We start from the raw sequence: 17,276 nt of genomic DNA on the forward strand, positions 1-17,276 counted from the left end.
CCTTCTTACTGGCTTTAAAGAAGATTTCTCTAGGTTGAGGACCCAACCTAGATATTCCAGGTAGTTGACTGTGGTGACCATGCTTTGGTCCAAGCATGCTACCGACCGGTCTATCAAGAGCAGGTCATCTGGGTATGCTATTATCGTTATACCCTGGGCCCTTAATCTGCTCAGAGGAAGGGCCAGAAGCTTTGTAAACACCCAAGGTGCAGTAGCGAGACCGAAAGGCAAGGCTACAAACTGAAAATTACGTTTTTGTACTTCGCAACACAGATATTTCTTGTGAGCGGGGAAAATAGGTACATGCAGGTATGCATCCTTGATGTTGATTGATGCCAGAAGTTCTCCTCCTCGTAGGATGGAGACTACTGATCGGATTGATTCCATGCAAAAAGAGCGGATATCCAGGAACCGATTTAGATCTTTGAGATCTAGAATGGGTCTGACACCTCCATTTGGTTTTGGCACCGTGAAAAGGTTTGAATAAAACCCCAACCCCTGCTCTTCCATGAGGACCACCAAGATCACCTTTTGCGACAAAAGTTGGTCTAATGCTTGAAAGGGTGACTTCTTTCTCTCTGGATCTTTGGGGACAATTGACCTGAGGAAACGAGGAGACGGAAATACTCGAAACCCTAGTTTGTAGCCTAGAGCTATTGTGGAGACCACCCATCTGTCTCGAAATTCCTCCTGCTAGACCCTTGAGAACATCAGAAGTCTTCCCCCCACTCGAACGAGCGGGGCGCCCCTTCATAAAGAGCCTTCAGCGTTCTGTCTTGTAGGTTTCCTCCCCCAGCACTTTTGTCCCTGGGGTTGACCCTGAGGTATACCTCTTGAACTCAACGTGATGGCCGTTGCGACTGCCTGGAGGCCAATGCCCCTGGCACTGGAGAAAGAGCCAGTTTAAATGAGGGACGTTTACTCTTTCTTAACTGCCAAAAGGGTACTTTTCCCACTTGATATCTTTTGGATATATTTGTCCAAATCATCCCCAAACAGCTTTTCGCCGCGGAAAGGAAAACCAGCCAGGAGCTTTTTGCATGGCGCTGCGGCTGACCAACTTTTCAACCATAAGATTCTACACATATGCATCAATCCAAGCGTAAGGCGAGAGGTTTGAAGAATAGAATCTCTGATTGCATCAATTGCAAAACAAAAAGCCACTGGTAGCTCGGATAAATCCTGGGCCTCCTGTTCAGGGAAAACCTTGAGCACCTGTTTCAAATGGTCTCTCAAGGATTGACATACCCCAATTGCCGCCACTGCAGGTTGAGCCACTGAACCTGCCAAGGAAAAAATGTTTAACAGGAATTCCAATTTTTTATCAGTTGGATCCCTAAGCATTTGCGCATTGTCAACAGGACAAGTCAAACATTTATTCACGGAGGATATAGCAGCGTCAATTGCTGGTATACTCCACATCTTAGTACATTTTACCTCCATAGGATAAAGTGTTGAAAACTTTTTAGGGGGGAAAAAATGCTTATCTGGGTGATCCCACTCAGAATACATAAGCTTTTTCCAGTAATAAATGTATAGGAAAGGCACGCAAATCCTGAGGAGGTTTTAGTGAACCCAAACAAGAAGTAGGCTTTTCAACTGACTCAGTTAAGGGTAGCTTAAATGTGGAGCGGACCATTTCAGTAAGAGAATGCACCAGAAATTTCTCAGCTTGTGAAGCTGAAGAAGGTCCTTTCCCACTTGAACCCTCGGAAGAGGAGTCATCAGTCTCTTCACAGTCCATCATCTTCCCTCTTCCACTGTTCCTCTGTTTGAGGATCCTGGGTAGTAGAAGGGGACCTAATGCGTTTTCTTCCACTCTGTGAAGATGCGATTAAAGCCGTTAATCTTTCTTCCAATCCAATCATGGCTTAGGAAAAAACCTCCTCAGTAATATAGACAGGGGCTGAACTGTCGGAAGCAATTGCAACCCCTGATGACCCCGATGGCTCACTCTGACCAGCCTCCCTAGGCCTTTCAGGGGGGATGGTGTTGCAGAGGGAAGGTCCCCAGAGCCTGAGGGCGATCCCTTTGTGCCCTTGTCTTTTGAGGTATTTGTACCTCCCCCTTCGGTCATAGTGCCAAGCACAAATGCAGAGGTACTACCAAAAATGCACGCACTGCTGAGCAAATAGTCCAGCAACTGCCACTGCTATTAATGCTCAGCCTGATGCTAAATAAATGTGCCCTGGGAATGCCTGTGTCACCAACACTCACATGCCCTCGTCTGCTCTGTGTCCCTCCGTCAGCTGAATGCATCTAAAAGAAGGTGCACTTTATAGCAGACACAGCCATGCGTGAGCATCTGAGGCACATCAATGTCTTGCCCCCCTTTCTCCAACTTCCCACCATGCCCCCCCCACACTTTTTTTTTTTAAAAAGATTGTTTTCCAGCACAAGCGGGCTCCAATCCGACCAAATCACTTGTGGAGGGGGCTGGGGTGGAAAAAGGGAGGAGAGCTTAATGGACGGAGAACCGCCGTAATGGCGGCGGGAGCAGCGCGACATACCGCCGACTGGCCCATGCTCCTTCTGCTTCCGGGAGAGAAGAGGTACCTCTGTCCAGGTGGCGGACATTTGAAAGAAAAACCCCCCTTCTCACGTCTTACCTGGGGCTTGGGCTGGAGAAGGCGTGCAGTTTGAATGGACACAGAGCGAGACTGACAAGCACGGAACAGGTACGTGCTCTTGACTGCCCCCGGTGGCGACTTTAGGCATGACAACATTTATTTAAAGGAGAAAACCCACAAGAATTAGAAAAATTCCTTAGCAATCTCCCTTACCTTAGGCAGCTGCAGGGTTCTGTGGTAAAACCAGACAGACCCAATCTTCACCACTCACGGTGGGCTCCGTTTAAAAAACCTTCAGGGACCAGGGACCATTTTTATTGGGGGTTCCACACCCCTGGACCTGTAAAGCACCCCGCCAGGAAATATGGCTAAAAAAACTAAGCACTCTAAAAAGAGAAGCGTTACAGGCAAAACCTTGTTTCTTCCACCACAAGGCCGGGGTACCATTCAATTTGGCCTGAAAAGACACTTTGAATGGATCTGGTTGCATGGCTTGCCCCAGCAAAGATCTCTCCAGCGGAGCTCAGCACAGCACATCTTTACTCGTGACCAACACCTAAGACACTGGCGAAAAAAACTGAGGTACTCCCGGTAAGGGGAGGGGTTATATGGGGAGTTGAACTTCCTGTCTAGAGTGTGCCAGTGTCCATCACCTGAAGGTGCCATATAACCCATACAGTCATTACTGTGGCTCTGTGTCCCGTGATGTACGATAAAGAAATGAAATGTGCGGTCTAAAACATTGTTTCTCAACCTTTTTACCTTTGAGGAACCCCTGGTAAAAAGTTTGAGATCTCGAGGAACCCCTGAAATAATGTTCACATCTACAGCTCACGGAACATTGGTATGATCAGCCAGCTGTTAACAAATAATATTTGTAGAAATAGCATTAAATAAAAGAATAAATATTAAAACATACCAATTTAAAGTAAAACTTGTGCTTTCTTTTTCTGCAAAGCTGATCCATTCTGGGTCCAACTTGAGATAAACCGTAATAATAGTGTGTGTGTGTGTGTGTGTGTGTGTGTGTGTGTGTGTGTGTGTGTGGTGGGGGCAGCAGGGCAGAGTACAGGGGCTCAGGAGGACACACTACATGAGGGGGAAGCAGGGCACATTACATGGAAGCAGGGCACATTACCTGGGATAGAACACATTGCATGGGCTAGGGCTCCTCCAGTGGCGTGCTGTTACCCACCAGCCCCTCCACCTCCTCCTATCCTGTCCACCCCAGATGATGTCACATACGACCACTTAGGAAGGACAGAAAGGGGAGGAAGGGCCGGCGGTAAACAGCACGCTACAGCCAATAGGATGCCAGCCGCTTCCTTGCATATCTCTGCCTGTCTGTGTGATCCTCCTGTCAGCTGCCTGCGACTGACAGATCGCCGCGGAACCCCTGGGGATCTCCCGTGGAACTCCAGTTGAGAACCACTGGTCTAGAATATACAATAGATATATTAATAAATGATTTGTAAATCTTAATTATTAAGCTGAACTTACTTGCAAACCTGGGCATAGGCATTCCTTTAACATGTCTTCATATTTAGGTTCATTGACTACTTCAAGGATTTCTTTTCGTTCTTCAGTGTCTTGAGACGGAGACAAAAGATGTACAAAGAGTCTTCCAAGCTGAACACGGAATGTGTCATTACACTGCAAAAGAATGGTTTTCCATGGATTCTTGGGAGAGCCGGTTCTACCTGAACCCTGTTAAAATCCAATAGAACAGTTCAGACTGAAGCACAAATTGTTATATAAATTACATAATAAAATATATTACCTGATAGAAATGAGAGACGTGTTATGCTATCTGATTGCAGGTGACAAGTAGCTTCTCTTTACAGTATTGATCTCTGGTCTATAATCTTTTTAGACCAATTCAGTGGCGAGCCCAGACATAAAAGATTTCTATATGCCAGTAGTAGGGAAAAACTGTGCGGCATAAAGATTACCTGGGTCTGCCACTGCAGAAAGTGGTATACATTCATATTTTAAGAGTTGGTGCACTCAAAAATATACTTTTTTAATCTACTGTAAAATCTCTCTCTTCAAGGGACATAAGAATTTATTCATATTTAGGTTATACCGTCACCTAGGAGAGGTTGAGACACTGTCAAACAGAAAAATGTTACATCTGCACCCATTTAACTACTGCATAACTCATCTACCCAGCATGCCTCCATTTTGTGAGCAAGCAGAAGACAAGGTTAGCAAAAAACAAACATAAAACTCAGGAAGCTAGACCCTTAAAGAGGAAGTAAACCCTGATGGGTTTTACTTCCTCTTTTGCTCCCCGCAAGGCCTGCAAATTAAAAGCATAATGGGCTAGTATGCATCGCATACATCTTTGCCCCCCTTCCTTGCGGGGCCGCGGACTCTGCCTCTGTGACTGGCCGGAGCCGCAGGAGCCGTCAGTCACAGCACACGTTGGGGGAAGAAACGGCACGGTGATCCGTTGGGAACGCTAACCCGCTGAAACGGACGGGCAAAAAACGTTTTTGAGCGGAAAAAAGGGACCCTGCTTACACCGGGGCTCCTTACCCTTCCTGGACTGTGGGAGAGAAGTACTCTTCCCCCCCCAGTGATGTCCTTAATAATGTCATCCAAAGAGGCGCCAAACAGCCTCCCCCCCGGAAGGGCAACTCCGCCAAGGCTTTCTTAGATGGCTGCTCTGCCGACCAACATTTGAGCCAAATCAGCCGGCGCAGAACTACAGCCGACGCCGAGACCCTTGAAAGCAACGGGCTGTATCTAGAGCCGCATCACAGACATACTTAAGCCATGCACCAACTGGTCTGCCAGTTCCACACATACTGGGGAGACTTGCTCATTCCCCAACTTGCAGTGTAATAATTCCGTAAGTGTCTGTGACACCAGAGCTGTGGCTAACACCGGACGCAGTGCTGTCCCCACTACCGTAAACATAGACCGAGCAACCGCCTTATCTCTTCTGTCGGCAGGATCCTTGAAAGAAAGGGACCCCTCCACCGGAATCATGGTCGCCTTATTTAACCTGGACAACGGAGGGTCAACGACTGAAGGAGATGTCCATTTCTTCAAGAAACTCTCCACAAAGGGGTAACGCACCACAAAACACCTAGGAACTGAAAAGCAACGCTGCAAGCATTCCCAACCCTTGTAAATAAACTTATCAAAATAAGCCAGGTAAGGAAACACCTTAGCGGTACGGACCGGCTTGTGGGACCCAAAGGGAACTGACACCTCTGCAGATGTCACAGCCGTATCCTCCATCTTTAAAGTATCCCGCATCGTCGTGATAAGTGCCCCCACTAGTGCCTTCTCCTGCGCTGTAACTGAGGCAGAGGATTCTTCCTCACTGTCGGAAAAGTCAGGGCTCGCCTCCTCTGAACCGTCCACACAGGGGCCGCCTGCTACAGTAGGGCCCGAGTCTGAATCAGAGCCCTCCCCGGAAGATGGGGGGGAAGGGGGCACTTTTTACCCCCCTTACGCCCGCACGCCACTTGCATCCTGGAAATAAATGATTCCAGGACCACCAACAAAGCGTCCAGGGGTACCGCATACCCCGAGGAACCAGCTGCCATCATCAGGCAGAGAAGAAAGAAAAAACTACCCTCCTTGCTGCCACAGATTGGGGGGCCCCCCAGAAGGACTCACCACCATGACCAAGGAGCTGAGCTGTGCCATCCGTCCCGCTGCAACAGCGTCGGTTACGAGGCGATCCGTGCGTCTCTCGCGCCCTCCTTGGCTTCAATTGCCATCCAGCACTAGAGGCCCAACAGTCCACCGCGGCTACAGGAAAATGGCTGCCGTCGCTTCAGACACAAGTGTCTGCAAACACCAAGAAAATGACTGCCGATTTCCGGGCAACGGCTCCAACAAAATGGGTGCTGTTCCCGCGGCGACCATTCCCTCTGCAATGGCGGCTCTGCACGTGGATAGAATGCCAGCTACCCCCTATACCAGGACGCCCAGAGCCCACCTGGAGAAGCTCCACCTAGGCCAGGTAGGTGCACACACCCCCACTGTACCCAGTAACCGGCAGCGCCCCCGGGAAGGAGGGGAGGGAAAAAGAAGAGAGGGGAGAATGGGAGAGCCTGGTACCCCCAATCGACTCTCCCCAGGGAGTGCCCAGCAGCTTCACCGTGCCTGGCCTGGTGGAGCCCATACTTACCCCTCCTGCAGGGATTGCTGGCCGCACTCTACAGACAGACCCATCTCCCGCCTCGACGGAGTGGCTGTTGGCCATGGCGACACTGTGAGCCAGACAGCAGTAACCCAGTCATATGTGCGCCTGTGAGACTGTACCTCGCCGGCCGCCCTGGTCCAGAATGGGGCCTGTCGCGGCCGACCCAGCGCGGAGCTAAGGTCTACACGCGCTTGATGGCCAGGCTGGGGAGACTACCAGGATCTATATTATCCAGCCTGTCACCCAGCCCGGCTGTTGATTGCAGATCACAGGAAAAAAAGGAGAAAGAAATAAACAAAATCCAAGGAACCACAGGTCCCAGCAGGGAGCCAGTTCCTTCTCCTATACTAGGCAGAAAATAACTGAGCTGCTGGGAGCAGGTGGGGGGGTTACTGCCAAGAAGGACCGCCCCTGGGCGGTGATGTTTTCTTTTTTTATGATCTGCCTAGTCCTACTCCTAAAGTGGCGATATAACCCCAAGGTCAAGACTAAGAGTGCTGTGTCCGTCAATGAACGAAAGAGAAATAAGGGCACCCCGATGGTAAACCCTCACTCTTCAATGTAAAGACTCTCAGTTGAGGAGATCCAGAAGGCCTTATCTCTAGTAGTGACAATGTAAACAAGAGTGAAGTAGTCTAGGTCATCCACTGTAGGGACCGACCAAGTCATTAGACCTATTGCAGAGAGAGTCCCCAGACCTTCCCAAAGGTAATCATTTTGCAGCACTTATGTGCTGTTCAGTGGAAATCAATAATTAAGTTAGAATATGGACTTCCTTGACTATTACCCAGTGGGGTGGAAATGATCAATTCTGGGGAAGCAGATAAAAGTTCTAAGTGTAGACACACAGCAGTCAGGATCCCTACAGGATGGGGGGGGTCAAGACTTCCAGACAAGGAGGCAGAAAAGGCAGGGGGCACTCCCTAAGCACCCTAAAAGCCATGAACTATGCGGAATATAAAAATGGTAGACAGAGGGTGGACTTCCCTAGTGAGGGCTAAATCTTTACTGCCCCCACTTATTGGTGACCCAAGGTTATTATCACATAGACACTAGACACCTGAGCAGTCATATCTGGATGAGGCCTGCAGGTGTTCAGACCACAGTATGGCTCTGACAGTAAGAAACTAGAAAACAGAATCATCAGGAAGTGTTCCACACTCAGGATACCATGAAAAGCCACTAGGTCCAGTGCTGTGGGTCAGCATATAAGGAACACTGCTGTGGGATGGGGCAGGTGTACCCAGAGCACACTAAATAGAAAGGTCTGACCTGGGAACAATATGAACTGGTCCTTGTTCAACCTGGGGCTAAGGAGGTCCCTCAAAAGTGGGGTAAGGCTGAGGGTTATCAAGCACAAGAATTTAGCACTATCCAAGAATAAAAACGTCTCTAGTACGAGTCCATGTGGGATACTACTCCCAAAGGCAAGCTCCTACCAGAGTAAAAACCAGAGGCCCCAGGGTATGGAGAACCCAGACAGAGCTGGAAAGGTATAGTTAAGGTCTGTAACTTCACAAGGATGATGAAAGGCAGATGAAGATGCCAAACTCAAAGGTTTAGCCTGACTGCCACAGAGGATGTCCTGAGCACCCAAATACCATTAAGTTTAACTACCCAGTGTAAACTGTAAAATATTTGCCAGCACGCCATGGACCTTCTATTTTTTTTATTGAAACATGATCACATCACACGCAAAAGAGTGCAAATTTTCCCGACATATTTGCATTTATACGGACACAAAAATTTAGAGTGATTGACCCCTTGGTCCGAATGGACACTTTTTTTTTTTGGGTCTATGGGACGTTCTCCCCCATGATCCCCCTAGACTGTGTCTGGGCATTTTTTGGCCTAGTTCTCAGGTTCCTAGTTTTTTTGTTCTTTTGCTCCCGGTTTTATTTTCCTGCTTTTTTTTGTGCTACTCATATTAGATGTTTTCGTCATTGTGATACATGTGTGGCTATCCCCCCAATCAGATCAGATTGAATTTGCACGTTTCCTTTTAAGGTTATTTACATTAGATGTGGCTCACTTGGGGGTAAATTGTACTGTTGTTTTGGTGCTCCCTCTCGACCTGAACCCCTCTTTGATCCTGAATGTTTCACCTTTGATACACCATGGGTATTAAAGTAATCTCCCACAATTTAAAAGGGTTTAATTCCCCTCAAAAAAGGAGAAAAGCATTTAAAGCTTACAAATCTCTTGGCGCTGATATTCTTCTACTTCAGGAGACACATTTCTCCACTGATAACCACCCATCATATTTAGATAAAGCTTTCAAACAATGTTACTTCTCCACTTATGGGTCCAGGTCTAGGGGGGCTGCTATCCTCATTAAGAACTCGGTGATGTTTCAGACTCAACAGATATATAAAGATCCAGGCAGTCGATTTGTGATAGTTCAGGGTTCCATTCAGAATAAGCAACTTACTTTGGCCTCAGTATATGCGCCCAATGCCTCACAGGCTACTTTTTTTAAAGAATTTTTCCAGACCCTGGATAGGTTCCACTCCCCTCACCTGTTAATTGGAGGGGATTTTAACTTAGTAGCCCACTCGGGGCTAGATAGAAGCCGAACATGCCCAACCTCTAAGGCCTTTCCCAAATCCCTTCAACACTCCTTGAAATCCTCTCAGCTAATAGAAGTCTGGAGGGCTCATAACATAGGCTCTAAAGAATCCACTTTTTATTCCCACCCCCACGATAGTTATTCCCACCTGGATTACATTTTCTGCACTTCTTCTCTGACAGTGAACTCTACCTGAGCTAATATACATATTTGCCCCTGGTCAGACCACCACATGGTTTTCACCTATATTTCTTGTCTAGGCCTCCCCCATACAGCCAGGTCCTGGCGCCTTAATGACGCACTACTCACTGACCCTGTGATCTTGACCCAGTTGTCGGAACGCCTCAAAGAATACTTTAGGCTCAACAACGTAGAGGATATTTCTCCCACCTCCCTTTGGGCAGCTCATAAAGCTGTAATGAGGGGCCACTTAATAGAAATCTCCACAACTCAGAAACGTCAAAAACAACATGAGACTCGGAAATTCACCTCGGAACTTGAACAACTGTATTATAGACACACTCAGACACCTTCTCAGGAGTTGCTCCTCAAGATTAATGAAAAGAGAAGGGCCCTAGATGACATACTTTCAGAACACATAGAAAAATCTCTCAGATGGTCCAAGGCCCGTTTCCTCCTTCACAGTAACTCAGCTTCTACGATGTTTGCGCGTAAGCTCAAACAGTCCACCCAACCGACCCACCTCTATAAACTGAAAGACCATAACGGCAACCTCACCACCCATCCCAAACACATTCTGAATATCTTCTCCTCCTTCTACCAGAAATTATTTTCAGGCCCAGACCCTTCTCTTCCCCCTCCCTCACAGACCTGGTTAGATACCCTCTCGCTCCCTAAACTATCAGAGGAGCACTTAGGAATCCTCAATGTCCCATGTTCATTAGAGGAAGTTGTCTCTATCATCTCCTCCCTTAAACCCTCCAAAGCCCCTGGCCCTGATGGATTCTCTGCCGTCTATTATAAAAAATTCGCTGATTCCTTACTTCCCACACTAACATGTATAACCATATCCTTAAAGGGAAACAATTCCCGGATGAAATGTTACTAGCAAATATGTCCCTTATACCAAAACCAGGCAAAGACCATACCCTCCCCCAAAATTTTCGCCCCATTTCTGTCATAAACAATGACCTAAAGATATTTGGACGGATTTTGGCAGACCGACTGGCCAGAGTTATAACGACTTTGATATCCCCTGATCAAACAGGCTTTGTCCCATCTAGGCAGATCATGGATAACATCCGTTTAGCCTCTAATATACTCCATGATGCTCATATGCACTCTAACCAAGTATTAGTTTTGAGTTTGGACATAAACAAAGCATTTGACAGTGTCCTATGGACTTACCTGGACACAGTGTTATTGAAATTTGGATTTAGTGGGGCATTTATACATGGCTTTAAAGCCCTCTACCATCACCCCCGTACCCGTATAAAGCTCCCAAGGTGTAACTCAGACTATTTTTCTCTGAAGCGTGGAACTCTTTTGTTTGCGCTTGCCATGGAACCCCTGTCTAGGTCCATCTCTAATAAACCGAACATTAAGGGATATACCAAAGGCGATCAAGAATTTAAACTTAGCCTTTACGCGGACGATGTACTTTTATTTATTTCTGACCCACTGATCTCCCTCCCTAACCTCATGTCCTCCCTGGACTCTTTTCATAACCTAACGGGCCTGGGTGTTAACCCCTCCAAATGTTCGACTTTGCCCATTCACCTCCCACAACTTTTATTGACTATTCTTAAAGATAAATTCAGATTCTCATGGAATCATGTCTCCTTGCAATATTTAGGCATTAAACTAGCCCTCTCTTTCAAACAGATATATTCCCTAAATTACCCTCCAGCTTTCTCTAATGTCAAACACCTTTTAAATCAATGGTCCTCATACAGAATATAATTTTTAGGTAGAATAAAAGCAATTAAAATGAACATCCTCCCTAAACTTTTGTTCCTCTTTAGGTCCTTGCCTCTGTATGTCTCTCGCTCAGCTCTACAGGCGATCCAGACGGATCTGCTCAAATTTATATGGCAAAACAAAAAACCCCGCATAGGTAGTTTATTGATGTACAGAACTCAGATGAGGGGGGGATTGGGATGCCCGGATCTGAGAAACTATTTTCTGGCATCCTGCCTTATCCAAATGGCGCAGTGGCATGCCTCCCCCACCTCTATGCCATGGCTACAATTTGAGCGGATTTCGGTGGCTCCTTATTACCTCAGACATCACCCCACTTAATAATATAGTAGGACAATCGCTATATTTATGGTCCCTCTACTCTAAAAAGTTTAAACTACAATCTGACACGCCTCTTCTATCTTCCTTCTTAGGAGAACCCTAATTCCCTCCGGCCTTCTCCTCTACAACGTCATTCCTTAGCTGGTCCGCGAAGGGTTTGGTGAACCTTGAATCTTTGTTGCAGGACACTTCCTTTTGTTCGTACACTCACTTGCAGCAAACATATGCTATGGGACGATCCGAGTTTCACCAATATTTGCAAATACGACACTTCTACTCGGCACTTATTGCAGGCGGAGTAGAACAGTCGAAGACTCCTTTTGAATCTCTGTGCGGAGGGGCTTTGAGAGACAAGGGGACTATCTCCATACTTTATAGATACCTTAATGACTCCAACTCCCCTCAAAAATCTATAGCAATGGAGGCATGGGAAGATGAGATGGCCCAAGAGTTCCCTGTGGAGGACTGGCAGGACATGATAGACAATATGCACAAATGTACACGTTCTATAGCCATTAAGAAAACGGTACTCAAACTACATACCAGATGGTACTACACTCCGGACCGTCTCCACAGAATGTACCCTCTGGTTCCTGGCACATGTTTTAGAGGATGCCAGGACAGGGGTACGCTGTTGCACATGTTCTGGAGCTGTAAGGCCTTAGACTCCATTTGGCAAAAAAATACTTCTCTTATAACACTTCTCTCTGGGGTATCGATTACTTTGATCAGTCAAATGTGTTTGCTATTTGCAGAACTCCCAGCTGTTCCCCTCCCCCTACAGAAATTGATTCACACTCTTTAGTGCGATTCATTGGGCAATAGCAATGAACTGGAAACGCTCCCATGTATCTTGGTCACAGGTGATTTCACGTATGGAGTCCATTAGGATTATGGAAAGAATACACTATACTCTCCTGGACTCCATGCACATTTTCGACCGCAAGTGGAATATTTGGATGGCTCACCTGCTCAGTAACAGACTTGAGGATCCCTCCGTCCCAGCTGCTGAAGCACAATAGGTCTGATTAAAGTGAAATTTGATAGAATCTGCCTGATGGGTGCCTCAAGTGCTCTTTTGCCTCCGTGTTCCATATATTGTTGAATATAGCATCCTTGTTGAATGATGGCATTTTCATTATGCTTGGGTTGCACATATGTCACAATTGTGAGTTTCTTTTTCTTTTCTTTTGGTTTCTTTTTTTTACCTTCCCTATTCTTTTTTTTTTCCAATTTAATGGGTTTATTATGTATTGTAATGAGAAATGTTAATTGCATTGTGTGAGATATATTATTAAGAGGTCAATGGCTACTTGGCCACTGTACTTATTGTCCCCACTATGCATGTACACCCAGATGTTATACCATTCTGCAATAAAAACGTTTGTAAACAAAAAATATCTCTCAAGGTGAAAACATTCAGACACACTTCCACATTTGGTCCAGAATCCTTTAGGATTTTTCCAGTCCTCAAAATGACGATCCAAATAGCGGGAGCAGCTGGAAGGTCCTTGCAGCTGTAGGAGCTCTAAAAGACCCTAGACTTGGAAATGCAGGCTGATCTTCCAGATGTAAAGAGTATGCACTGCATTATTAAGGTTTAATAGCATGCAATGCCAAGCTGCAGTTTCCAAAGCGAGCAAAGTCCTTTCTTGTATTAAAAAAGGTATGGACTCCAGAGAGAGAGATATCATTGTGCTCCTGTACAAATCATTAGCAAGACCGTATCTGGAATATGCAATTAAGTTTTGGGCACCAGTTCTCAAAAAAGGATATCAGGGAACTGGAGAAAGTGCAGAGAAGGGCAACCAAACTGATAAGAGGCATGGAGGAGCTCAGCTATGAGGAAAGATTAGAGAAACTGAATCTATTCCCTCTTGAGAAAAGAATATTAAAGGGGGATATGATCAACATGTACAAATACATAAGTGGTCCATATAGTGAACTTGGTGTTGAGTTATTCACTTTAAGGTCATCACAGAGGACAAGGGGACACTCTTTACGTCTAGAGGAAAAGAGATTTCATCTCCAAATACGGAAAGGTTTCTTTACAGTGAGAGCTGTGAAAATGTGGAATAGACTCCCTCCAGAGGTGGTTCCAGCAAGCTCAGTAGATTGCTTGAAAAAGGCCTAGATTCTTTCCTAAATGTACATAATATGGCTTGGGTACTAACATTTATAGGTAAAAGGGAAAATCCGATTGCCTCTCGGTGGGATCAGGAAGGAATTTTGTTTTGTTGCTTTGCTGGGGTTTTTCACCTTCCTCTGGATCAACTGTGGGTATGGGATTGTATTTATTTATTTCTTTTTTTTTTTGGTCTAACTAGATGGACCTGTGTCTTTTTTGAACCTAACTATGTAAAACTCCCTGTAAATCTGCAGGTAGACTGTTGGGGCTATAAATCTGAATTAGAGATGGCATCAGAACTCCCAGGCTCAGTAAGATTTGAGTATTCAAAAGTCAAAATCAGATTCTGCCAAAAGATATTGCTGGGGCGTGCTTAGAGCCTCTGACATGGAAGATCTGTCACCACCTGATGCAGTTGCAGGAGATTCCGATGATGACGACCCTATAACAATAGGGGCCTCAGGCTCTAGATTACAGGCACTGCTCCCTTCTAGGAATCCTAAGCACACACCCCCTGAACTGCTAAGAAATTATAGGCTGAGGTCACCTGTGGCAGTAGGAATGTCCTTTGTGCATCCTTGGGATGACATGTTGTGCAGAGTAGTGGACTAGGGCCTAGGGCCAAAGTGAGGCCCAAGTACTCATAAACCAGGGAAGCTGGTGATGAGTTTTAGGCAACAGAGAAGAGCAAGTCTCTGTGGGTGGGCAGTAGAACCAGACCGGACATTCATTTGGTGCTTAAGGGAAAGTAGCAGGAAGGGGTTTCATCTAGGCTGAATGGGGGGGAGCCTCAAGCAATTCAGCAAACAGATGATGTCAATGCTCAATCTCTCAGTCTTAACCCTTGCCACAGTAAAAACCACTGGTGGCAAGAAATGTATAAAGGCGCTTAAAAAAATGCAAATAACTAGCTTCCAATGCTTCAGCCCAACCAGTCTTGTATACCAAATCTGCCTAAAACAGGGTCACCTCTGGAGATGTGCTGCGGCCCTGGACCTGGAAAGCACCCCATGGCGTATGGAAAGTAAAGTAAGGCAGTATGAGAAGATATGGTAAGCGCACCATAACGCAGAGCCCAGTGTTTGAAGGTCACATTCTACGCTAGACCCACTTGTCCAGCACAGCAAACTCGCTGTACAGCCTCCAAAGTTAATAGTAAAAAGCTGTCCATCTGGACAGCTGCTATGTAAAGACTAGTTCAAGCAGCAGAACAGCAAAGAATCTTAATTGAAGTCACAGACTAGAAAAATATCATGAAGGTAAAAGGCTGGCAAAATTAGACTTTTTTTTTAGGCAGCGCTGAAAAAAAGTGCCCAAACCTTCTGGGACATTTGAAAAAAAAACGAAGTATTATGGATAAAGAAGGGGTTATGTTGGGGCTGTCTCCTAAATTTTCTGTATGCCAGTGAGCCAATCTCTTGCAGGTGGCAATGCAATCATACTGTTGGTAAATTTGTGTGTCCCTCAATGGACAAACTAATATTTTTGTCACAGACTATATTATTATATTTTAGTTGTGGTAATAAGACGAGTTCCAACTGCCCATCTGTAATCCACTCAATTTTACATTAACAAAAAATAAATCAACTATAGGAGTGCTGCGCCAGGTGGGCTGAAATCTTTAGGCCGAGTGATTCAGCACTTTAGCACCTTCAAAAGAACTGAACATTTTTAGGTAAAGTGATCATTTGAAACTTCAGTATTAATGAACTATTTAAAAATGATCTTTTACGATGTTCTCAATTTTACACAAAACTAAAAACCAGTAAGATAAAGTGCCAGCTACAATGAGCAAAATCAAGCCACATACCAACCAAAGCTTGATTCCATCGATCATAATTTTTACCAGGTCACTCTGAAATGCCTTTTTGACACACCAAACATCCAACTGCATCTCATCTTCTGATAATTCAGCTCGTAATCCTTGGTATGTCTTTCTCTCTGAAAATTCTAAAACAAACAATTTTGACAGAGATTTAAATCCCATCATTGTGAAGTAAAGCATTACTGTAGCAACCATCTAAAGATTTTTATTAGTGAAAATAAATGCAATCACACAAACAAGGAGAGAAAACACTCCAGATAGATTATGGATGCTAAAACTACCTCAAGAGAACCACAGATTTTAAATTGACACCAAAGGCTACTTTTTTCATAATGCTAGTGTAAAGACTTACTTCTTGTGAAACCTCCTGATGTGTACACCTTTTCCTTCCACCGGATTCTGGTCAATCCCTTAGCTCTGGCTTTTCTGTCCACTGCTCCGGTTACTTAACTGCGTGCACACTCCCAGTACCATTATGTTGCCTCACATTGCTTTAGCTCTAGTGATGTTTACCTTGGGAGAGACCCGCATTCTCTTACACTAATTTGTCCCCACTTTTATAAATTATGTAATGTGGTTTCCTCAAAAAGTAGTAATTAGGCATTCAGGTTGCCTTGAGGGATGTCGTGTGAAAATAAGGTCTTTGACGTGAAAAAAAAAAACTTAAGAGCCAAGGTTTGTTTATACTACTGTATATGCCAAGATGTATTCTTTTGGTGTAACGTTAGTACAGCATCATTGGAATTCCTCCACTAAAGAAAAATACAAAAAAAGAACCTATACTATGATAGAATCATGATTAATATAACAAACGGACTGAGTAAGATGAGCAATAATAAAAAAAAAAAATGTGATCTACACTATTAAGTGTTAATAGGAATTATTTTAGAATCCTCTTATAATATACACAAATGGCATTAAATTTGAAAACAGATGCACTATAAATTGCTGCATAATGTTTAAGTCCTGTATGTTATTTATTTTTATTATTCTGATAATTGAGGTCTCTGAATAGGAAATACCTTGGTAAATTAACCTGTTGACAGAAAGGACAGTTAATCTCTGTAACCGTTGGACAAATTCAGATTCAGAGGCCCTTATTGGATTTTCCTGACTCATTCTTCTGTGCATCAATTCTGTAAGCTCGCTGCTGGCAACCGAACGCATGGTCATCAGTAGTGGGTCGGACTGGGCAAAGGATAATCTATGAACACCTAAAAGACATCAAGTTTTAGGAAACATTACAACTTACTCTTTCATTTAAAGTCCAACTCCAGGCAATATTAAAATAAACCAGTTTAATTCTGACACCTCTAAGGGTCCTCTCACACAACCATTCAATTCAGATTCATTAATCAGTTTTTGAGGATCTGAACTGAAGCTCCACGCAAATCTATGAGCAGCCAAATGTAAACAGACATGTGTCCGTTTACATCTGACTAGCTCAGAGTCCATCTACGTCCAACCTAAACAAGAGGTATAAAATAGTTGGATGTAAACAAGGACTGGACAAGCAGTGGCCCTGGGCACTGTGATATTATGTGAGATTGGGGGGGGGGGGGGTTGTGTTGGGAGGGGGAATGCGGGGGGCAGCTATGAATTGTGATTTTGTGTTTGGAGGGGGACGGGGGAAGAGGATTTGTGCTAGGAGGGAGGATTTGTGCTAGATGAGGTGATATGGTAGAGGGGGGGGGGGGAGTTGTGCTATAAGGGGAATTTTTTGGGGTGGGGGGGTTGTTTTAGTAGGGATGATT

General features: G+C 45.1%; 1 protein-coding gene across 2 annotated transcripts in view; it reads right to left on the reverse strand.

Annotated features, from left to right (window-relative positions):
• The window catches only part of LYST (lysosomal trafficking regulator), a 556,505-nt gene that overhangs the window by 210,496 nt on the left and 328,733 nt on the right, over nt 1-17,276 (reverse strand). For both annotated transcript variants that reach the window (XM_073627506.1, XM_073627507.1), the window contains 3 exons: nt 16,545-16,736; nt 15,508-15,647; nt 4,071-4,277 (listed from right to left, as the gene is read on the reverse strand). In XM_073627506.1, the coding sequence (XP_073483607.1) occupies nt 4,071-4,277; nt 15,508-15,647; nt 16,545-16,736 (539 nt within the window). The remainder of the gene's footprint in view (nt 1-4,070; nt 4,278-15,507; nt 15,648-16,544; nt 16,737-17,276) is intronic.

Source organism: Aquarana catesbeiana, linkage group LG04, assembly GCF_042186555.1.
Source record: "Aquarana catesbeiana isolate 2022-GZ linkage group LG04, ASM4218655v1, whole genome shotgun sequence".
NCBI classification, from domain to species: Eukaryota; Metazoa; Chordata; class Amphibia; order Anura; family Ranidae; genus Aquarana; species Aquarana catesbeiana.